Genomic DNA, 15,778 nt, shown 5'->3' with positions numbered 1-15,778 from the left:
TACTGATCAAAACCTTGACAAAGTACAGGCTCAGTGATCACTGCCTTGCCATTGAGAAGGGTAGACAGGAAAACCTGGCTCCCTGTAGAGGAAAGGCTGTGCAACCACTGAACCACAGCAGAACCCGAGACAGAGCTGCATTTCCTGACAAAACATGAAAAATATAAAACAATGAGTCATTTCCACAAATTTGAAACTCTTATTCAAGATTTCAAAGACCTCTCTGATGAAAATAGGCTACCTGTCAAGTTGGGGGAGGACGCAGAGAGCTGTGGGTTGGCAGTGCACTACACTGCTGCCTGCCATAAGATGAGGGGCAGTGTCTGACAGACCAACCAACATGTCCACTATGCCATTGCTATCGTTATTGTTGTTACTGATTGTCACATTGACAATCTTGATTATTATTATTTTAATTATGTTAATATTGTAAATGAATCACTTAATTTCCAAAGTACGATTTGACAATATGTACATTGTTACGTCATACCAATAAAGCAATTTGAACTGAATTGAATTGAGAGGGAGAAAGAGAGAGAGACAGAGAGAGAGTGATAGAGAAGGAGAGAGAAAGGACAGGTGTAAGGCAGTGTAATCCTCACACTAGGTCTATTATTAGTGGTCCCTGGTCTTGGGGCTGGGATTTAGCCCTGCTGCAACACTAGGGGCACTGGCAGCACCAAGGGGCTTCCAGTCACACCACAGAGCCATTCTGTCACTCTGGCCCGGCATCCGCAGTTGTGAACTTATGTGACTGATGCTGCAGGGCTGGTGCTGTCAGATCAACAGAGGCCTAAAACATATGGCTGTGTAGTAGATCTAAGGGTTTTCATTGTCCTCAAGTGGCAATAGTGGAATGCATGTCCCAGTTGTTCTGTTTCTCTGTAGGAAGCAGTAGATAAAGAGAAATAGAGGAGGGTATCCTACTGAGGGGAGCCAGCTGGTTGTCTCACTTCACAAGCCTCTTTATCTATTCAGCAGGGGGCACCAGAACAAGGCCAGGTTAAAAATACCATCAACATGAGAGGGTAGCTGGGAGAGCAGTGCTCTTGCACTCCAACTGAGGGGGTGTGTGTGTGTGTGTGTGTGTGTGTGTGTGTGTGTGTGTGTGTGTGTGTGTGTGTGTGTGTGTGTGTGTGTGTGTGTGTGTGTGTGTGTGTGTGTGTGTGTGTGTGTGTGTGTGTGTGTGTGTGTGTGTGTGTGTGTGTGTGTGTGTGTGTGTGTGGGTGTGAGAGAGAGAGAGAGGAAGAGAGAGGAAGAGAGAGAGAGAGGAAGAGAGAGGAAGAGAGAGAGAGAGAGAGGAAGAGTGAGAGACGAGGGAGACTGAGTGCTGCAGGAAATGACTTTGAAAAAAAAAGCGTGGCAAACCGATAAAGCGTAAGTATTTTGCATAATCCTGAAGAGACAGAGCGAGGGGAGAGTAAAGGAGAGGGGAAGGAAGAGAGTTGAGGCAGTGATAGAGATGAACCAGAGGAGAGGAGGAGTAGGAGGATGTAAAAGATAGAGAAGCGTGTGAAAAACAAGGTAACGCGATGGAGAGAAGGTAGGGGGAGAGGAAGAGGAGAGCCTCTGTGAGAAGCTAAGCGTTCCTCCCTGACTACCAGCCAAAGGACAGACAGACAATCGCTATACTGCAGAATGAAGAGAAAGAGAGGGAGAGAGAGAGGGAGGGGAATAAGTGTATGGACAGGTTAAAAAAAAGTGACCAAGGAAACGACAAGGGTGCAGCAGACTTCCTGATGAAGGGAAAAAGGCTAAAGGACAGAAGAAACACACACACGCTAGATTGCGAACACGCACACACACACACACACACATAACTACCCTGCTGAGCAGTGGACAAAGCCCATGGAAGACGATGGGGGAAAAAGGAGTCAGGCTGGGAAAACAAACAAGACAGTGAAACACTGGAGCCGTCTCTGGCTTCTCCATGGGTCTAGGCCTGCTGTCCCGACTCCTTCCCTAAAGACAGAGCCCAGAGGGCGGGAGAGCCTGGGAGCTGACAGGGGGGTGTCACCTCCTTCCTGACCCCACTCTGACTGCATGCCACCCTATCCCCAAGACCCTGTCTAGTATACCAGGCTTCTCAGCAGCACTGGCCCGGGCAGCAGCACATGCTATGGTCGCTTTTTCACTCTTTGTAGCTTGTGCTTGTGTGACCCGGCCTGTTCTGTGTCACACTGTTCGCACGGCCTGGGCGAGCCTGCCTTCCCAGGGGGCCAAGCGGAAGGCGTCTGTTCTAAAGCTGTGGTACGGGGATGGTCAGGTCTGAGTAGCTGAGCTCATTACTGATTCTAAGGAGGGCTCAGCCCCGACAGGAGAAGCAAGGGGCTTAGATTAGGAATTTACTGCAGATGATTGGGGTGGGATTGGGCTGAGCTTCAAGACAAAATAGAGGTAGAGGTCTGAAGAGGAGAGGAGATATGGATCTGGAGATAAGAGGTAAGAGGTGAATAAGGGAACGGTGGGAATTGGAATGGGGAAAAAATGAAAAAGGTGAAATGAAAAAAGCAGACAAAATCTAAGACAGGGAGCAAGAGACTGCAGTGGTATCGGTGTGTGTGTGTGTGTGTGTGTGCGTGTGCGTGTGCGTGTGTGAGTGCTTGTGTGCATGTGTGTGTTGGACTACTGTATAAGGTGCAGGATATCTTATAACTCCACCAGGATAAGAATACCAGCCTATACAACAAAACATGGCAGCTTACATAAACATACATAAAAGAGAGGTATCAGCAGGGGGTTAGAGTGGAGCGATACTTACAATTTTGAGCTTTTTCACAGCCTCCTCGCACACATGCATCCCTCTGGATTCCTCCACCTCCACCAGACCCAGGTACTACAGATAGAGATGGAGAGAGAGCAAGAGAGAGAGCGAGAGAGAAAGAGAGAGAGAGAGATGGAGACAGAAAGAGAGAGAATGAGAGATACATTAAAACTCAGAGATGCAAAGGCTGTTATGAAGATTTCTACAAACTGCATGAACACACAAATATGCCCAAATACCCTATGCAATGTAGTTAATCTCCTCTGCATTCACATGATCACAAAACAGTGTAAGTCAATCCATTCCAAAGTGAGCCACCAGACTGTGTCAGCTGCTAATAATGAGGATGAATGAGGGAGGATAGAGTCCTTTTACAGGATTAGATTTCCAGTCCCCCAGAGTTCCCTGTGGTGCGTCGGAGGCCCTTGGAGAGACAATTAGGTTGCCAGAATGTTTTTTGTCAAATACAAACCCATTCCTCTGAGCCAAGCCAGCAGAGTGGAAAACATACCGAAAAGATGCCTCAAATAGATTGTATACTATCTTTCCGTATACCGGTAGGCCTTTTGAAAGCATGAGTCACTTTATTTACCCAATTTAGAGTTATGTGTGGCTTAGTGAGTGTGTGACAGAGAAAATGAGAGAGATAGAGAGAGAGAGGATGGGGGAGAGAGAGGGGGAGGAGAGAGAGAGAGAGGGGGAAAGAGAGAGAGAGGGGCAATGTTCCATCAAAAAGATTTCATCACTGAGCAAATTTCAGGTCTTCTGAGCACAAACTTTAACACTTGTGAAAATTCTGTGCAACTTTCGGTGCACGATTACTGGGAACACAAAGGCTGTACTCGCTTTAAGTTAGTTTTAACAGTGATCAAGTGGCTATTGTGGATATTTGATCATAACGTAGGCCTAACAGAGTGGCTAAACATCAAAACAATGGAGAAAATGTCATTCAGACTGAAACTGTTTGATGCAAGAAACCACTTTACAAAATATAAAATGCATCATTATTCCCATACCATTATTACAGAGAATTAGACAAAAGATTCTACCCTCTGCCTATTGGCTACTGCCTATTGGCTACTTAGTTTATTCAAGCCTGTCTCAAAATACAACACAGCCCCTTTAAGACAAAAAAAGCTCTTTACCTGACTTGCTTTTCAAAGATGTCTAGAAATGCACACCTTTCGTGCTCTTGTAGGAAGCATTGCTGACTACAAATGATCTATATCTGGGCTATTAACTCACTAACTAGCAAAGGACATTAACAAAATGTGCACACGTGGCTACATGTAGCTCTCACCTTGATCTCAAAACAAGTGCATCTACTCATGGCTGCTCATGCTGTAAAAACAGTCCAGTTCAAAGTGAATGGCACAGATCCATATATGGCAATGGTCTATTTGTATATAGGCCTACTGCAGCTCTGATTGGTTATGCTGCACCGGTCTGTGTAGAGTATGTGCTTGTCAATGCAGTAGAATCCTACTCCAATGCGATCTGCCTACAACAAAATCTCTTGTATAGTTAGTTTTGCATACAGTCTTTTAATTTTGTTTCGGTATGTGGCATTGAAAGTGGCTAATATTGGGTTGATTCCATCACAATTCCCACAGTAAAGGGGCATGCTACTCCACGCGTGCTGATATTTATTCTGTGCAACCTGGAGAACTCTGTGCCTACGTGCAGTTCAGAGGGAACATTGGAGAGAGGGAGATAAAGAGAGAAAGAAAGAGAGGGAGAAAGAGAGAGAGACAGAGAAAGTGAGAGAGAGAGAGGCCGATACACGCTAATGATCAAAATCCAGAAAAGAGACCTTAAATTCTACAACCACCTAAAAGGAAGCGATTCCCAAACCTTCCATAACAAAGCCATCACCTACAGAGAGATGAACCTGGAGAAGAGACCCCTAAGCAAGACTATAATGTTTACTGTCCATTTGTATTGTTTATTTCACTTTTGTATATTATCTACTTCACTTGCTTTGGCAATGTTAACATATGTTTCCCATGCCAATAAAGCCCCTTGAATTTAATTGAATTGAGAGAGACACCTTGTGTAGCCTTTGGCCATCCTCCAAACACTACTACTAGGTGCTCCAAACAACTGCTACTATGCTCTTGTAGCAAGACGGCACCGAAAGACACGCTCGCCTTGTTTCTAGCTCTATAAGCATTTCGCTGCACCTGCTATAACACCTGGAAATCTGTGTAAGCGACCAATAAACGTAAGAATTTTATAGACCTTTTTAACAGCTTTCTGACGAGGACCCCAAAGAACTTGCGGTGCGTTTGTAAACAACAGCTGTTCGGTTGCGGCTGTAAGCGAGCTATGCCAGCTAACTTAGTCTAGTTCAGGGGTAGATCGCGAGCTACCAGTAGCTCACAGCCCAGCTATGAGTAGCTCGCCAAGCAATTATGAAAGTACATGCATTTTTTCATTTGTACCATTACAATGTACCATTCATTTGTGTCATAAACATAAAACTCACAGCTATTATCCAATCATACCCACATTTACATTATCCCACCCTAGGTTTGCCACTATTGGCTTAAAAACCCAAACATAAAATAATATCTGCCAATTAATATCCAGCAATATTGCCCGACTGTCTGTATTGTGTGAGCGTTTGATTATCACTCCATGAAGCCAGACAGCGATGCTAATGATAACCGTTTTGTGGGTAGACAGAAAGACCTTCCCCAATAACTGCAAAGTAGGCTTGCCTCACAGAACTATATCATGATTCGTTATATCAATTGAGTGGGCATTGTTTTTTTAACTCTGCCATGACATGTGCTGCAGCAGTAGGCCTAGCAACATAAACATTGCTAGACCGACACCAAAGACAGTCCAATATGAAGATAAGCTAAATCTGCTTCTCCGATAAGACTCCCCGAACACACTTGTAGGTGATGTCATGGCGACATTGGGTAGCTAAGCTCATGCGTAGAAATACGTAATCGGTTCTAACGGTCATCGCACACCGAACTGCACATGTGCAGGCCATCAAATTAAAGGCACTATTTCGATGTAAAGTAGTTTTTGGACCAAAATGAAAACGTGTCAGTTTGTCACTCACGAGGTTGGAGTAATAACATGTTCAACTACTTAAGACATTGGGTCGAATCTAGGATGTGCCTTTAGATTTCAAGACAATTAACAACTCTAAGGAAGAGTTTTTCACTTCTCTCATTTCCTTCTCAAACCCCAAACCCTGGCCTGGTCTGTTTGGTCTATTTCACAAGTGTTCCCGCAAGTCTTGCGATGTTGTGCCTCTGTGTTTAGAAACCCTATGCCAACACATTCCTCTCTTGCTAGATGCACAATTAAAGGGGAATTACACTCAAAAATCCAATCTCCTGATGTGATTTACGCATTGACGTGGACTCAGAAGATCCATTTTCGTTTAATTTCTCTATGAATAATTAAACTGTTGAGAGGAACAAAAATAAAAACAATTCTAAACCAGGTAAAATAATGCAGCGAAAACAGAATTTGGGAATATACAAAAGCTAATTTCATGGGGCCTTTCATGCCAGATACTGTTTATTAACCATTATTTTACCAGTTATAATGGCATCTTTTGTACACCAAGGACCCGGAGATAAGTTGCAGGGTAAAGTAGAAGAGAAGAATGTGCCTATTTAAAAGCTATGAAAAATGAGTAGCTAGCTTAATTTTTTAAAAGTATCTCTCATGCTGGAAAAAGGTTGGAGTCCCCTGGTCTAGTTGTTTTCTCAAGGTTAAAGTTAGAATTACCATAGTATTTGCAAGTGGGAAGGTCCTGACGACCAGGGTTTAATCTATTTTTTTAAATTAATGTTTATAGATTTCCCAAAGAAGCATCGCAGCGGGCTGCATTGCATGCATGGATAGTAAAGCTAGCAACGGGAGGATGTGGCGCCGGGATGATGTGTAGCACACTGGCAAAGTGTTTATGAAGTTAACTATCTATTTTGGTAACGTCAGTTGGCTAGCTTCATGAGGAATGCTTTTCCAACAGTCTTGAAGGAGTTCCCACATATGCTGAGCACTTGTTGGCTGCTTTTCCTTCACTCTGCGGTCCAACTCATCCCAAACCATTTCAATTGGGTTGTGGTTGGATGATTGTGGAGGCCAGGTCATCTGATGCAGCACTACATCACTCTCCTTCTTGGTCAAATAGCCCTTACACAGTCTGGAGGTGTGTTGGGTCATTGTCCTGTTGAAAAACAAATGATAGTCCTTTCGTGGAAATTCTTATGATGCGTCTCCTCCTGGGCAGCTCACAGTAAGAGTCGGGTCTGGGCGGGTCCCCGTCCTCTGTTGGTCAGACAGGAATTTCCCTCACGATTCATAAAACACCGCTGGTTTTCCTCGCAGACAGACCCCCACTGGAAAGCTCTGCAGGCAGAAGTAATCATCCGGTTTGTGACGTCAAATGTCGTGACGTCAAATGTCGTGGAAATTCTTACGGAGGCACACTCAAAGTCAACCATTAATTATTGTTTATTGTCAGCACGCTGGAGAGGTTCCAACAAATTCAATGCACCATAGTACACATGTCAATCAGGAGCTCTGCCGGGGCAGTCCCAGCAGTTGTCTTATATACGGCTATACACAGACAAGTTATATTTGTATGATTTAGCATAATTAATCATTCATCCAGGTGACAGACCAATACTGGTTCATAACATGTGACAGACAAATACCTCACGAGGCTTCTTCTCTCTAAGCTGAGATCTTGAAACTGAGATATCTTTCGTTCATTCACAAAACAAGGTCTGGGCGTACTGCCAAATTGCAGCTACTGATAGTGAGGATTTGTACAGTCAGCCACTTGCATGAACACAGAAATTGGTTTATAGAACAGCATATGAATAGAACACAGAAATTAGTTATAAGAAAAGCACAAACATTAAAATTCCATTACGCGCAAACCAGATGGGATGGCATATCGCTGCAGAATGCAGTGGTAGCCATGCTAGTTAAGGGTGCCTTGAATTCTAAATAAATCACCGACTGTGTCACCAGCAAAGAACCCGCACACCCTCGCACCTCCTCCTCCATGCCTCATGGAGAGAACCACACATGCGGAGATCATCCATTCACCTACTCTGCGTCTCACAAAGACAAGGCAGATGGAACCAATAATCTCACATTTGGACAGATTTCCACCAGTCTAATGTCCATTGCTCGTGTTTCTTGGCCCAAGCAAGTCCCTTCTTCTCATTGGGTTCCTTCAGTAGTGGTTTCTTTGCAGCAATTTGACCATGAAGGCCTGATACACACAGTCTCCTCTGAACAGTTGATGTTGAGATGTGTCTGTTTCTTGAACTCTGTGAAGCATTTATTTGGGCTGCAATTTCTGAGGCTGGTAACTCTAATGAACTTATCCTCTGCAGCAGAGGTAACTCTGGGTCTTCCTTTCCTGTGGCGGCCCTCATGAGAGCCAGTTTCATCATATCGCTTGATGGTTTTTGCGACTGCACTTGAAGAAACTTTAAAAGTTCTTGAAATCTTCTGTATTGACTGACCTTCATGCCTTAAAGTAATGATGGACTGTCATTTCTCTTTGCTTATTTGAGCTTTTCTTGCCATAATATGTACTTGGTCTTTTACCAAATAGGGCTATCTCTGTATACCACCCCTACCTTGTCACAACACAACTGATTGGCTCAAATGCAATAAGAAAGAAAGAAATTCCACAAATGAACTTTTAACAAGGCATATCTGTTAATTGAAATGCATTCCAGGTGACTACCTCATGAAGGTAGTTGAGATAATGCCAAGAGTGTTCAAAGCTGTCATCAAGGCAAAGGGTGGCTACACTGAAGAATCCCAAATATAAAATACATTTTGATTTGTTTAACCCTTTTTTGGTAACTACATGATTCCATATGTGTTATTTCATAGTTTTGATATCTTCACTATTATTCTACAATGTAGAAAATAGTAAAAATAAAGAAAAACCCTGGAATGAGTAGGTGTGTCCAAACTTTTGACTGGTACTGTATACTATTGGTTTACTGTTAGAATTGGTTGTAAGACTACAAAAATACTGTTAAAAATAACAATGCATAAATCTAGAACATGCATGGCCAACCTTGCTGCTAGAGATCTAGCTACTGGGTGTGCAGGTTTCGGTTCCAGCTCAGCCCTGACATTCTGCTGATTATTTGTATTAGACACTATTCATTTAACTTTCTTCTTTGTATGATATGAAATAAAGTGTTGATTCTTTGAATTAAGTATAGTGTGTTTTTTTTGTCATTGAACATTCCCTGTTTGTCTGTTTTATTTGGTTGTCACTCATTTTGTCTGATGATATTGCACAGATCTGCAGCTGAAGCTGATGTCCTTGATCATTGGTGTGGGTGTAACAATCCCTTTATGGCTGACCTAGGATGCAAACCCTGTCCACAACAGCACTTCATACCCACAAAGCAGGGTCCATTATCCTACCAAAACCATGTGACAACCAAATAAAACAGACAAACAGGAAAAGTTCAATGACCAAAAAATACACTGTACATAATTCAAAGAATCAACACTTTATTTCATATCATACAAAGAACGCCTATGTACAGTAGATGGTTAGTGGGTTTAGACGTCAATCTTACTCCAAAACAAGAGCTGATTGAATAGTTAAATGAATAGCGTCTAACACAAATGATACTCAGAATGTCAGGGCTGTAATGAAGGTAGGCCTTAAGGATGACATGCACAGGTCAGAGACATTACTAGCAAATATCACTATCATCAGGTAGTGCAGAAAGGAATATATTAACGTTCATTTGATGTCACTTCAAAATACATGTTGCTTGAAATAAAGTTGCAATTTGTTTGCTTCATGTTATGTGTCATCCTGGTGTAATTAAATGCAGTTCAAAATGATCCCCACAAAGTGTCACCAGTAGCGTTTGTAGTATAGTCTAGCAGCTAGCTTTACTACAAACCACTAGCTAGCTCACAACATGAGGTCGATAATATGTGCCTTGCACAAGCTAGCGGTTCGTTAAAACTACACTATGTTAATTAATTGAAACCTAGTGGGCCATACAATTGGGTAAACTATAGTCTTGTTTTGAAGGAAGCAGCTGAAGAGCTAGGAGAGACAGATTGGTGAGGGGGAGAGAGGCGTTGATAGTGGGGTAATGACTGCTGCTAGCTTTTCCTGCTGGGGATCTGAAGCATGCCATCAAGGGTCTTTTCCATTAGAAATGTTCCCTCCTCTCTACCCCCCCCCTCTTTCAATCTCACTCACCCTCTCTATCGCTGCCCTCGTCCCTCACTTCCCCTGTGTCCCTCTTTCTCTGTCTCTTCTGTCTTACTGTTCCCCTCTCTACTACCCTAGAGCAGCACTCTGATAGTAGGAATCTACTCCTCCACTATTCTGTTCTTTACAGTTGCATATAAGGATCCATCCATCCTACGCATAGACTACAGCTGATTTTGGGGAACCAGAGTGGAATTACTAAGAGCGTGCTTATATACCACAATGCAGTTGGGCTGTCGTATAAGGCAAATCACCTCAGACAAAGGAGTGGAAGAGAATCACGCAGCAGTTTCACCAGGGAGGAGGTAGAATTTATCTCTCCCAATCCACCCTTAGGCACTATTCACTATTGATCTCTCCTCATCCACCCTTAGGCACTATTCACTATTGATCTCTCCCCATTCACTGGGCCTCCAGAAAGACTTAGAGACAGCTAAGTCTCATCACTAGAACTAGTATCATCATTACTGTCAGGTTCTGTTCTGTTCCACTGATCACACTGCCACGGGACTTAGGATAAGTGTAAAAGTAAAAGTCAGAACTAAGTTAGATCTAAGGCTAGAGTTAGGTGTGATTTTGTAAGACGAAATACAACTTCCTTCCCTGCTGTCCCAGATAGTAAACCAATTGAATCTTATACCTCAACATTTTGAACCAAAAGATTAAGAGTAACAATAGTTAGGTTGAGGTTGAGTTAAGAGTCAGTTTAAGACCAGGTCCCAGGACAGAGGTCTCAGTCTTACCCTTACGGGGAAGTTGCATTTGCCCTTGCGTACGGCCTCCTCGTCGGCCTGCCACTGGTGGGGTCTGCTGGCCTCCGGCACGTAGGTGGGCTTCTTCCTGCGCAGGCTCTGACGTAGCTTATTCATCTCCGGGGTCTGGGGCTCCCTGTTGCTATGGAGACCGAGACAGACAGGGGGGCGAGGTAAGTATGTGTTAAGTGTGTGCTCGTGACAGCCATGTGGGCGAAACGACAGTGACAAGAAATGACACCTCTGCTCTGAAAGCGGGAGAGACAACTATGGTAGCCCAGAGGGGCAAACCCTTTTTTAAAGTCCAATTTGTAAGTCGCTCTGGATAAGAGCGTCTGCTAAATGACTTAAATGTAAATGTAAAAGAAAGAAAGCGTTTGCCCCTATGGGCCACCGTAGACAACGCTGTAACTGAGATAAATGAATGATAGGTGTGTGAAAACGCTACTATCCTTTACAACCTAGCAATTTAATCCATATTATCATCATTAAATATCTATACAGAGCTATATCTGTTAAATTTGTTTAATCACATTTCCATCAATGTTTAGGGTTACAGGTAGAGCTAACCCACAAAGCCCAGACAGTCCTTTCATCCTGTGGGCTTTGAACATCGGAATTATTGCCGGATGTAAACACACACACACACACACACACACACACACTTAATTAGGCCATTCAGCCTGAATACCTCATTTGCATTGGTAATTTCAACGTCTTCATAATGAAACATGATGACACTATCAAAACAAGTCCTGTTTAAAAATGCTAATGAGTCTTTTTTTGTGGGAGTCAGTTTCTCGCTGTACAAGTATGAACACTGAACCAGAGAAAGAGAAACATCTCAGAATATCGCACGGCCCAGTTTAAAGCGGAACAGACATCCTCTCAAATGATCTTACCATCTTGGGCATCTCGGCGGTCTTGCCCCAAGCTTTGGCATTCTTTTCTCCTGGCTTTCACTAAGTATTTGTCTGGTGGGTGTGTTGAAGTCTTTCCAACAGTATGATCAGAAAGTATAATCAGCTGTTCTAGACAAATCTCTTCCAAAGCAATCTGTCAGACCTGTAGAACTGTTCTCCTCCCGTAAACACACGGTCCAAGCTTTATATACTGACTCAAACACACTGTTATTAGATAAGCCTATGACACACACATTCACACACTCACCGCTTCCCATAAGCTCTGTCATCTTACGGGATGGGTAGCAGGTGTGAGGCATGGCACGGCGGAAGTGAAAGTGTGGGTAAGGTTGGGTGTGTGTACACGCACATTGGGATCTGTTTACGTGGTGCGTTGAAATGAGCCTGGTGTCGCTGGCATTGCTGGCATGTGGCCTCTGCCAAGAGCGGCAGGTCCCTCAGAGGCCAGGCGGGAGGGTGTTTCTGGGCAGCATGCTGGCAGCGCGGCACCTGGCCGGCGGCCCCCACTGGAACAGGTGCAGGGAGGGGGGGGCGAGGGGCAGCTGGCGTCAGATGTCTCCCCAGGGAAGGAGCAGGGGAGTGGGCTTAGAGACATAGGGGGACCAGCCCAGGCAGGGGCCAGGGCTCTGGGTGTTCTGCTCCAGTTTCAGGGCTGATCTAATCGACTTGCTATGAGGTCATGTGATCTAACGGCTGAGCTCCTGCCAAGGAGGCTGCAGAGGGACAGAGAACGAGAAGTATAGACGGAGAGAGTGAGAGCGGGAGAGGAGTGTAAGAGAGGGTAACAGAGAAGGAATGAGAATGAGAGAGCGGGAGGTAAAGTGTCGGAAAAGGAGAGGGGAAGATGGGGGTGAGAGGGGTGGGAGGAGGGGGGAGGGGGAGGGAGGGGACTTTGAAATCTCAATCTCATCTGATTGAGGTCCCAGTGTTGCTGCGTGCCTCTCTCTGCCAGGGTGTCAACCCCCTGTACCCAGCGCCCTGCCACTCACTCCAGTCAGCACAGACCCAGCATTCAGAGGTTGGCACACTGGCACTGCCAGACCAAACTGCAGCCAGAGGGCAGTGAAGGAAACCTTGACAACATCCCCCATCCCCCTTTACACCCCAACCTCTCACGTCTAACTTCTTATAGGCCTAGACCCCTGTAGCTTTACAAAACATGCATCTCCAAGGCTGAGTACAGACAGACCGACACACAGACACAGACACACACACACACGTTTGTTTAACTATCCTTGTGGGGACCAAACAATTGATTCCCATTCAAAATCCTATTTTCCCTAACCCCTAACCCTAACCCTAACTCTAACCTTAACCTTAATTCTAACCTTAACCCCAAACCCCTAACCTAACCCTAACTTCTAACCCTTGCCCCTGAGCCTAAAAGAGCCTTTTTCATTGTGGGGATCGGCGAAGGATAGTAAAACAAAACAAAAACATACACACACACACTGTATAGGCCCATGCCAAGTTTCATCTCACCCAATATTTTCATTTAAAGAATTTTTTTAATTTTACCTTCATTTACCTAGGCAAGCCAGTTAAGAACAAATTCTTATTTTCAATGACAGCCTAGGAACAGTGGGTTAACTGCCTTGTTCAGGGGCAGAACAACAGATTTTTACCTTGTCAGCTCAGGGATTCGATCTTGCAACCTTTCGGTTACTAGTCCAACGCTCTAACCACTAGGCTATCTGCCACCCTACATATGGACACATCTGGAGTACATTGTAACGGGAAAGTGCGATTGGTCGGGGAATGACTTACGGCTTTTTGTCTTTCTTTTGTTTACCGTAGACTGAAGTCATCCTCCCGTTTTGCCCCCTCCCTCGTCCCGGTTCTCACTTCATGTCTCTCTCTTTGCCTTTCTCTCTCTGTCTATCTCTCCCCCTCTCTCTAATGCCTCTCTCTCTCAGCCTCTCTCTCTCTCTCTCTCTCGGTCTCTCTGAGATTCACATTCACAACACTAATCAGGCAGGAAACATGTTTTTTAAACACTACTAAAATATTGCACAGCACTGTTTAAGAGACCAATGTAAACATTCCGCACAGCACTCCATGTTTGGCAACGGAGACCTTTGAATGAAACAGCAACAATATAAGAGTTATTACATTGGCGGGAGGAGTGTGTGTGTGTGTGTGTGTGTGTGTGTGTGTGTGTGTGTGTGTGTGTGTGTGTGTGTGTGTGTGTGCGTGTGTGTGTGCGTGTGCGTGTGCGTGTGCGTGTGTGTGTGTGTGTGTGTGTGTGTGTGTGAGATGAGTGCACCCTTCAGCCAGAGCAGCACCATTAGAACAGGGTACAGCTGGAGCCTGAGGACAGACTATCATTGCACCAATCACAGCCAATCAAAATAACCAGGAGGAGCCGCCACACAGCTGGCCAATAAACACAGAGCCAACCCAGCTCGGCACACAAGAGTTAATGGAGACACACACACACACACACCTAACACACACTTGACACACACACCCGCATCTTAATGTGTATTGTCTTGTACAGTGTGAGGCACGATGGGCTTCCGATATACATTCAAAGCCAATAAATAGTATTACTGTTATTCATTGTCATCCTTATCAACACAAAACAGCAGCTATAAATGTCCATTTACCAGCCGCAGGGACGCAGGGACTATCCTCTCTCCCCCTCTCTCTCCATCTCCTCTATCTCTCCCTCTTTCTCTCTCTCCTCTCTCGATTATCCATGTCCTCGCTCTCCTCCTCCTTTCTCCTGTGTCTGTGTCTGAGGCTGCAGGAGGGAGATGCAGCAGTGGCCTGTCCCTTTAAGAGTGTCTCCCTGAGAGCTGATCCTGCTCCATGGGAGGGAGGGAGAGAGAGAGAGAGAGAGAGAGAGAGAGAGAGAGAGAGAGAGAGAGAGAGAGTGAGAGAGAGGGAGAGAGAGGGGAGAGAGAGAGAGAGAGGGGAGAGAGGGGAGAGAGAGAGGGGAGAGAGAGAGAGAGAGAGAGAGAGAGAGAGAGGAGAGAGAGAGAGAGAGGAGAGAGAGAGAGAGAGAGAGAGAGAGAGAGAGAGAGAGAGAGAGAGAGAGAGAGAGAGAGAGAGAGAGAGAGAGAGAGAGAGAGAGAGAGAGAGAGAGAGGGAGAGAGAGAGGGAGAGAGAGAGAGAGAGAGAGAGAGAGAGAGAGAGAGAGAGAGAGTCAAGCTGCAGCTGTGAAAGTGACAGTCCTCTCCCACTGTGTTTACCTTACCAGCATTATCTTGAGCTGTCCAGACACACAGCTATTAGGGCAACATACCACCTCATATGACAGTCTCCACATGCAACATGGGACTGGGCTGGCTTAGGGGGTGGGTATTAGTGTGTGACGGTGTGCATAAACAACCTGTTTCTCTCTCTCTCTCTCCCTCTCTCTGAATGTCTCCCTTTCTCTCTGTGCATCTGTCATACAAACCATGGCGTGTTGAATACCTCTGTTTTTATACCCTTTTCTAAGGTTTTCTCTCCTTTGTGATTTAATCAACCTTCCTCCTCCCTCTATCTCTGTCAGTGACCTATATTCCTCCACTGCATCTCTCCATCCCCTCCTCCTCGCTTCACCTTGCTCTAGCCACAGATATACAAGCCTGGAATCAGAGCACTAGATTACAGCTACATGGGCTTTCTTTTCTCTCTCAGTCACAGTGCACATAAACCCCTGAGATATTAACAACAGGAATCAGAGAAGTAGAGCAGGCAGGAGTGTGTGTGTGTGTGTGTGTGTGTGTGTGTGTGTGTGTGTGTGTGTGTGTGTGTGTGTGTGTGTGTGTGTGTGTGTGTGTGTGTGTGTGTGTGTGTGTGTGTGTGTGTGTGTGTGTGTGTGTGTGTGTGTGTGTGTGTGTGTGTGTCTGTGTGTGTATTAGTGGGTGGGGGTAAACGATGGGAAACATATGGAGAAAGAGAGAAAGAGAATTGTGAGAGAGAGAGGAGGAGTGGGAGGATAGGGAACAGAAACAAAGAGAGACAGATAGTGGTGAAACACAGCCAAATAAAACTAGGATGGACTATAGCAGAGTAAAACATCAGTAAAACAGAGTTGGGCCACCACACATACACACACAGCATTGAGGCCACTCAATAGTGGAACATC

At 44.9% G+C, this 15,778-nt stretch overlaps 1 protein-coding gene across 4 annotated transcripts in view; it reads right to left on the bottom strand.

Moving 5' to 3' along the window:
- LOC139549741 (numb-like protein) overlaps window positions 1-15,778 on the bottom strand; it is an 84,602-nt gene that overhangs the window by 13,527 nt on the left and 55,297 nt on the right. For 2 of the 4 annotated variants that reach the window (XM_071360455.1, XM_071360456.1), the window contains exons 2-4: window positions 14,307-14,504; window positions 10,766-10,916; window positions 2,762-2,836 (exon numbers count right to left, since the gene is read on the bottom strand). In XM_071360455.1, the coding sequence (XP_071216556.1) occupies window positions 2,762-2,836; window positions 10,766-10,891 (201 nt within the window). In that variant the 5' untranslated portion in view covers window positions 10,892-10,916; window positions 14,307-14,504. The remainder of the gene's footprint in view (window positions 1-2,761; window positions 2,837-10,765; window positions 10,917-14,306; window positions 14,505-15,778) is intronic. The other 2 variants (XM_071360454.1, XM_071360453.1) reach the window with 1 other exon arrangement.

The sequence above is a fragment of the Salvelinus alpinus genome, chromosome 22 (genome assembly GCF_045679555.1).
Source record: "Salvelinus alpinus chromosome 22, SLU_Salpinus.1, whole genome shotgun sequence".
Lineage (NCBI taxonomy): Eukaryota > Metazoa > Chordata > Actinopteri > Salmoniformes > Salmonidae > Salvelinus > Salvelinus alpinus.
The sequence above is the reverse complement of the archived record's forward strand: the minus strand, read 5'-3'. Positions and strand labels throughout refer to the sequence as shown.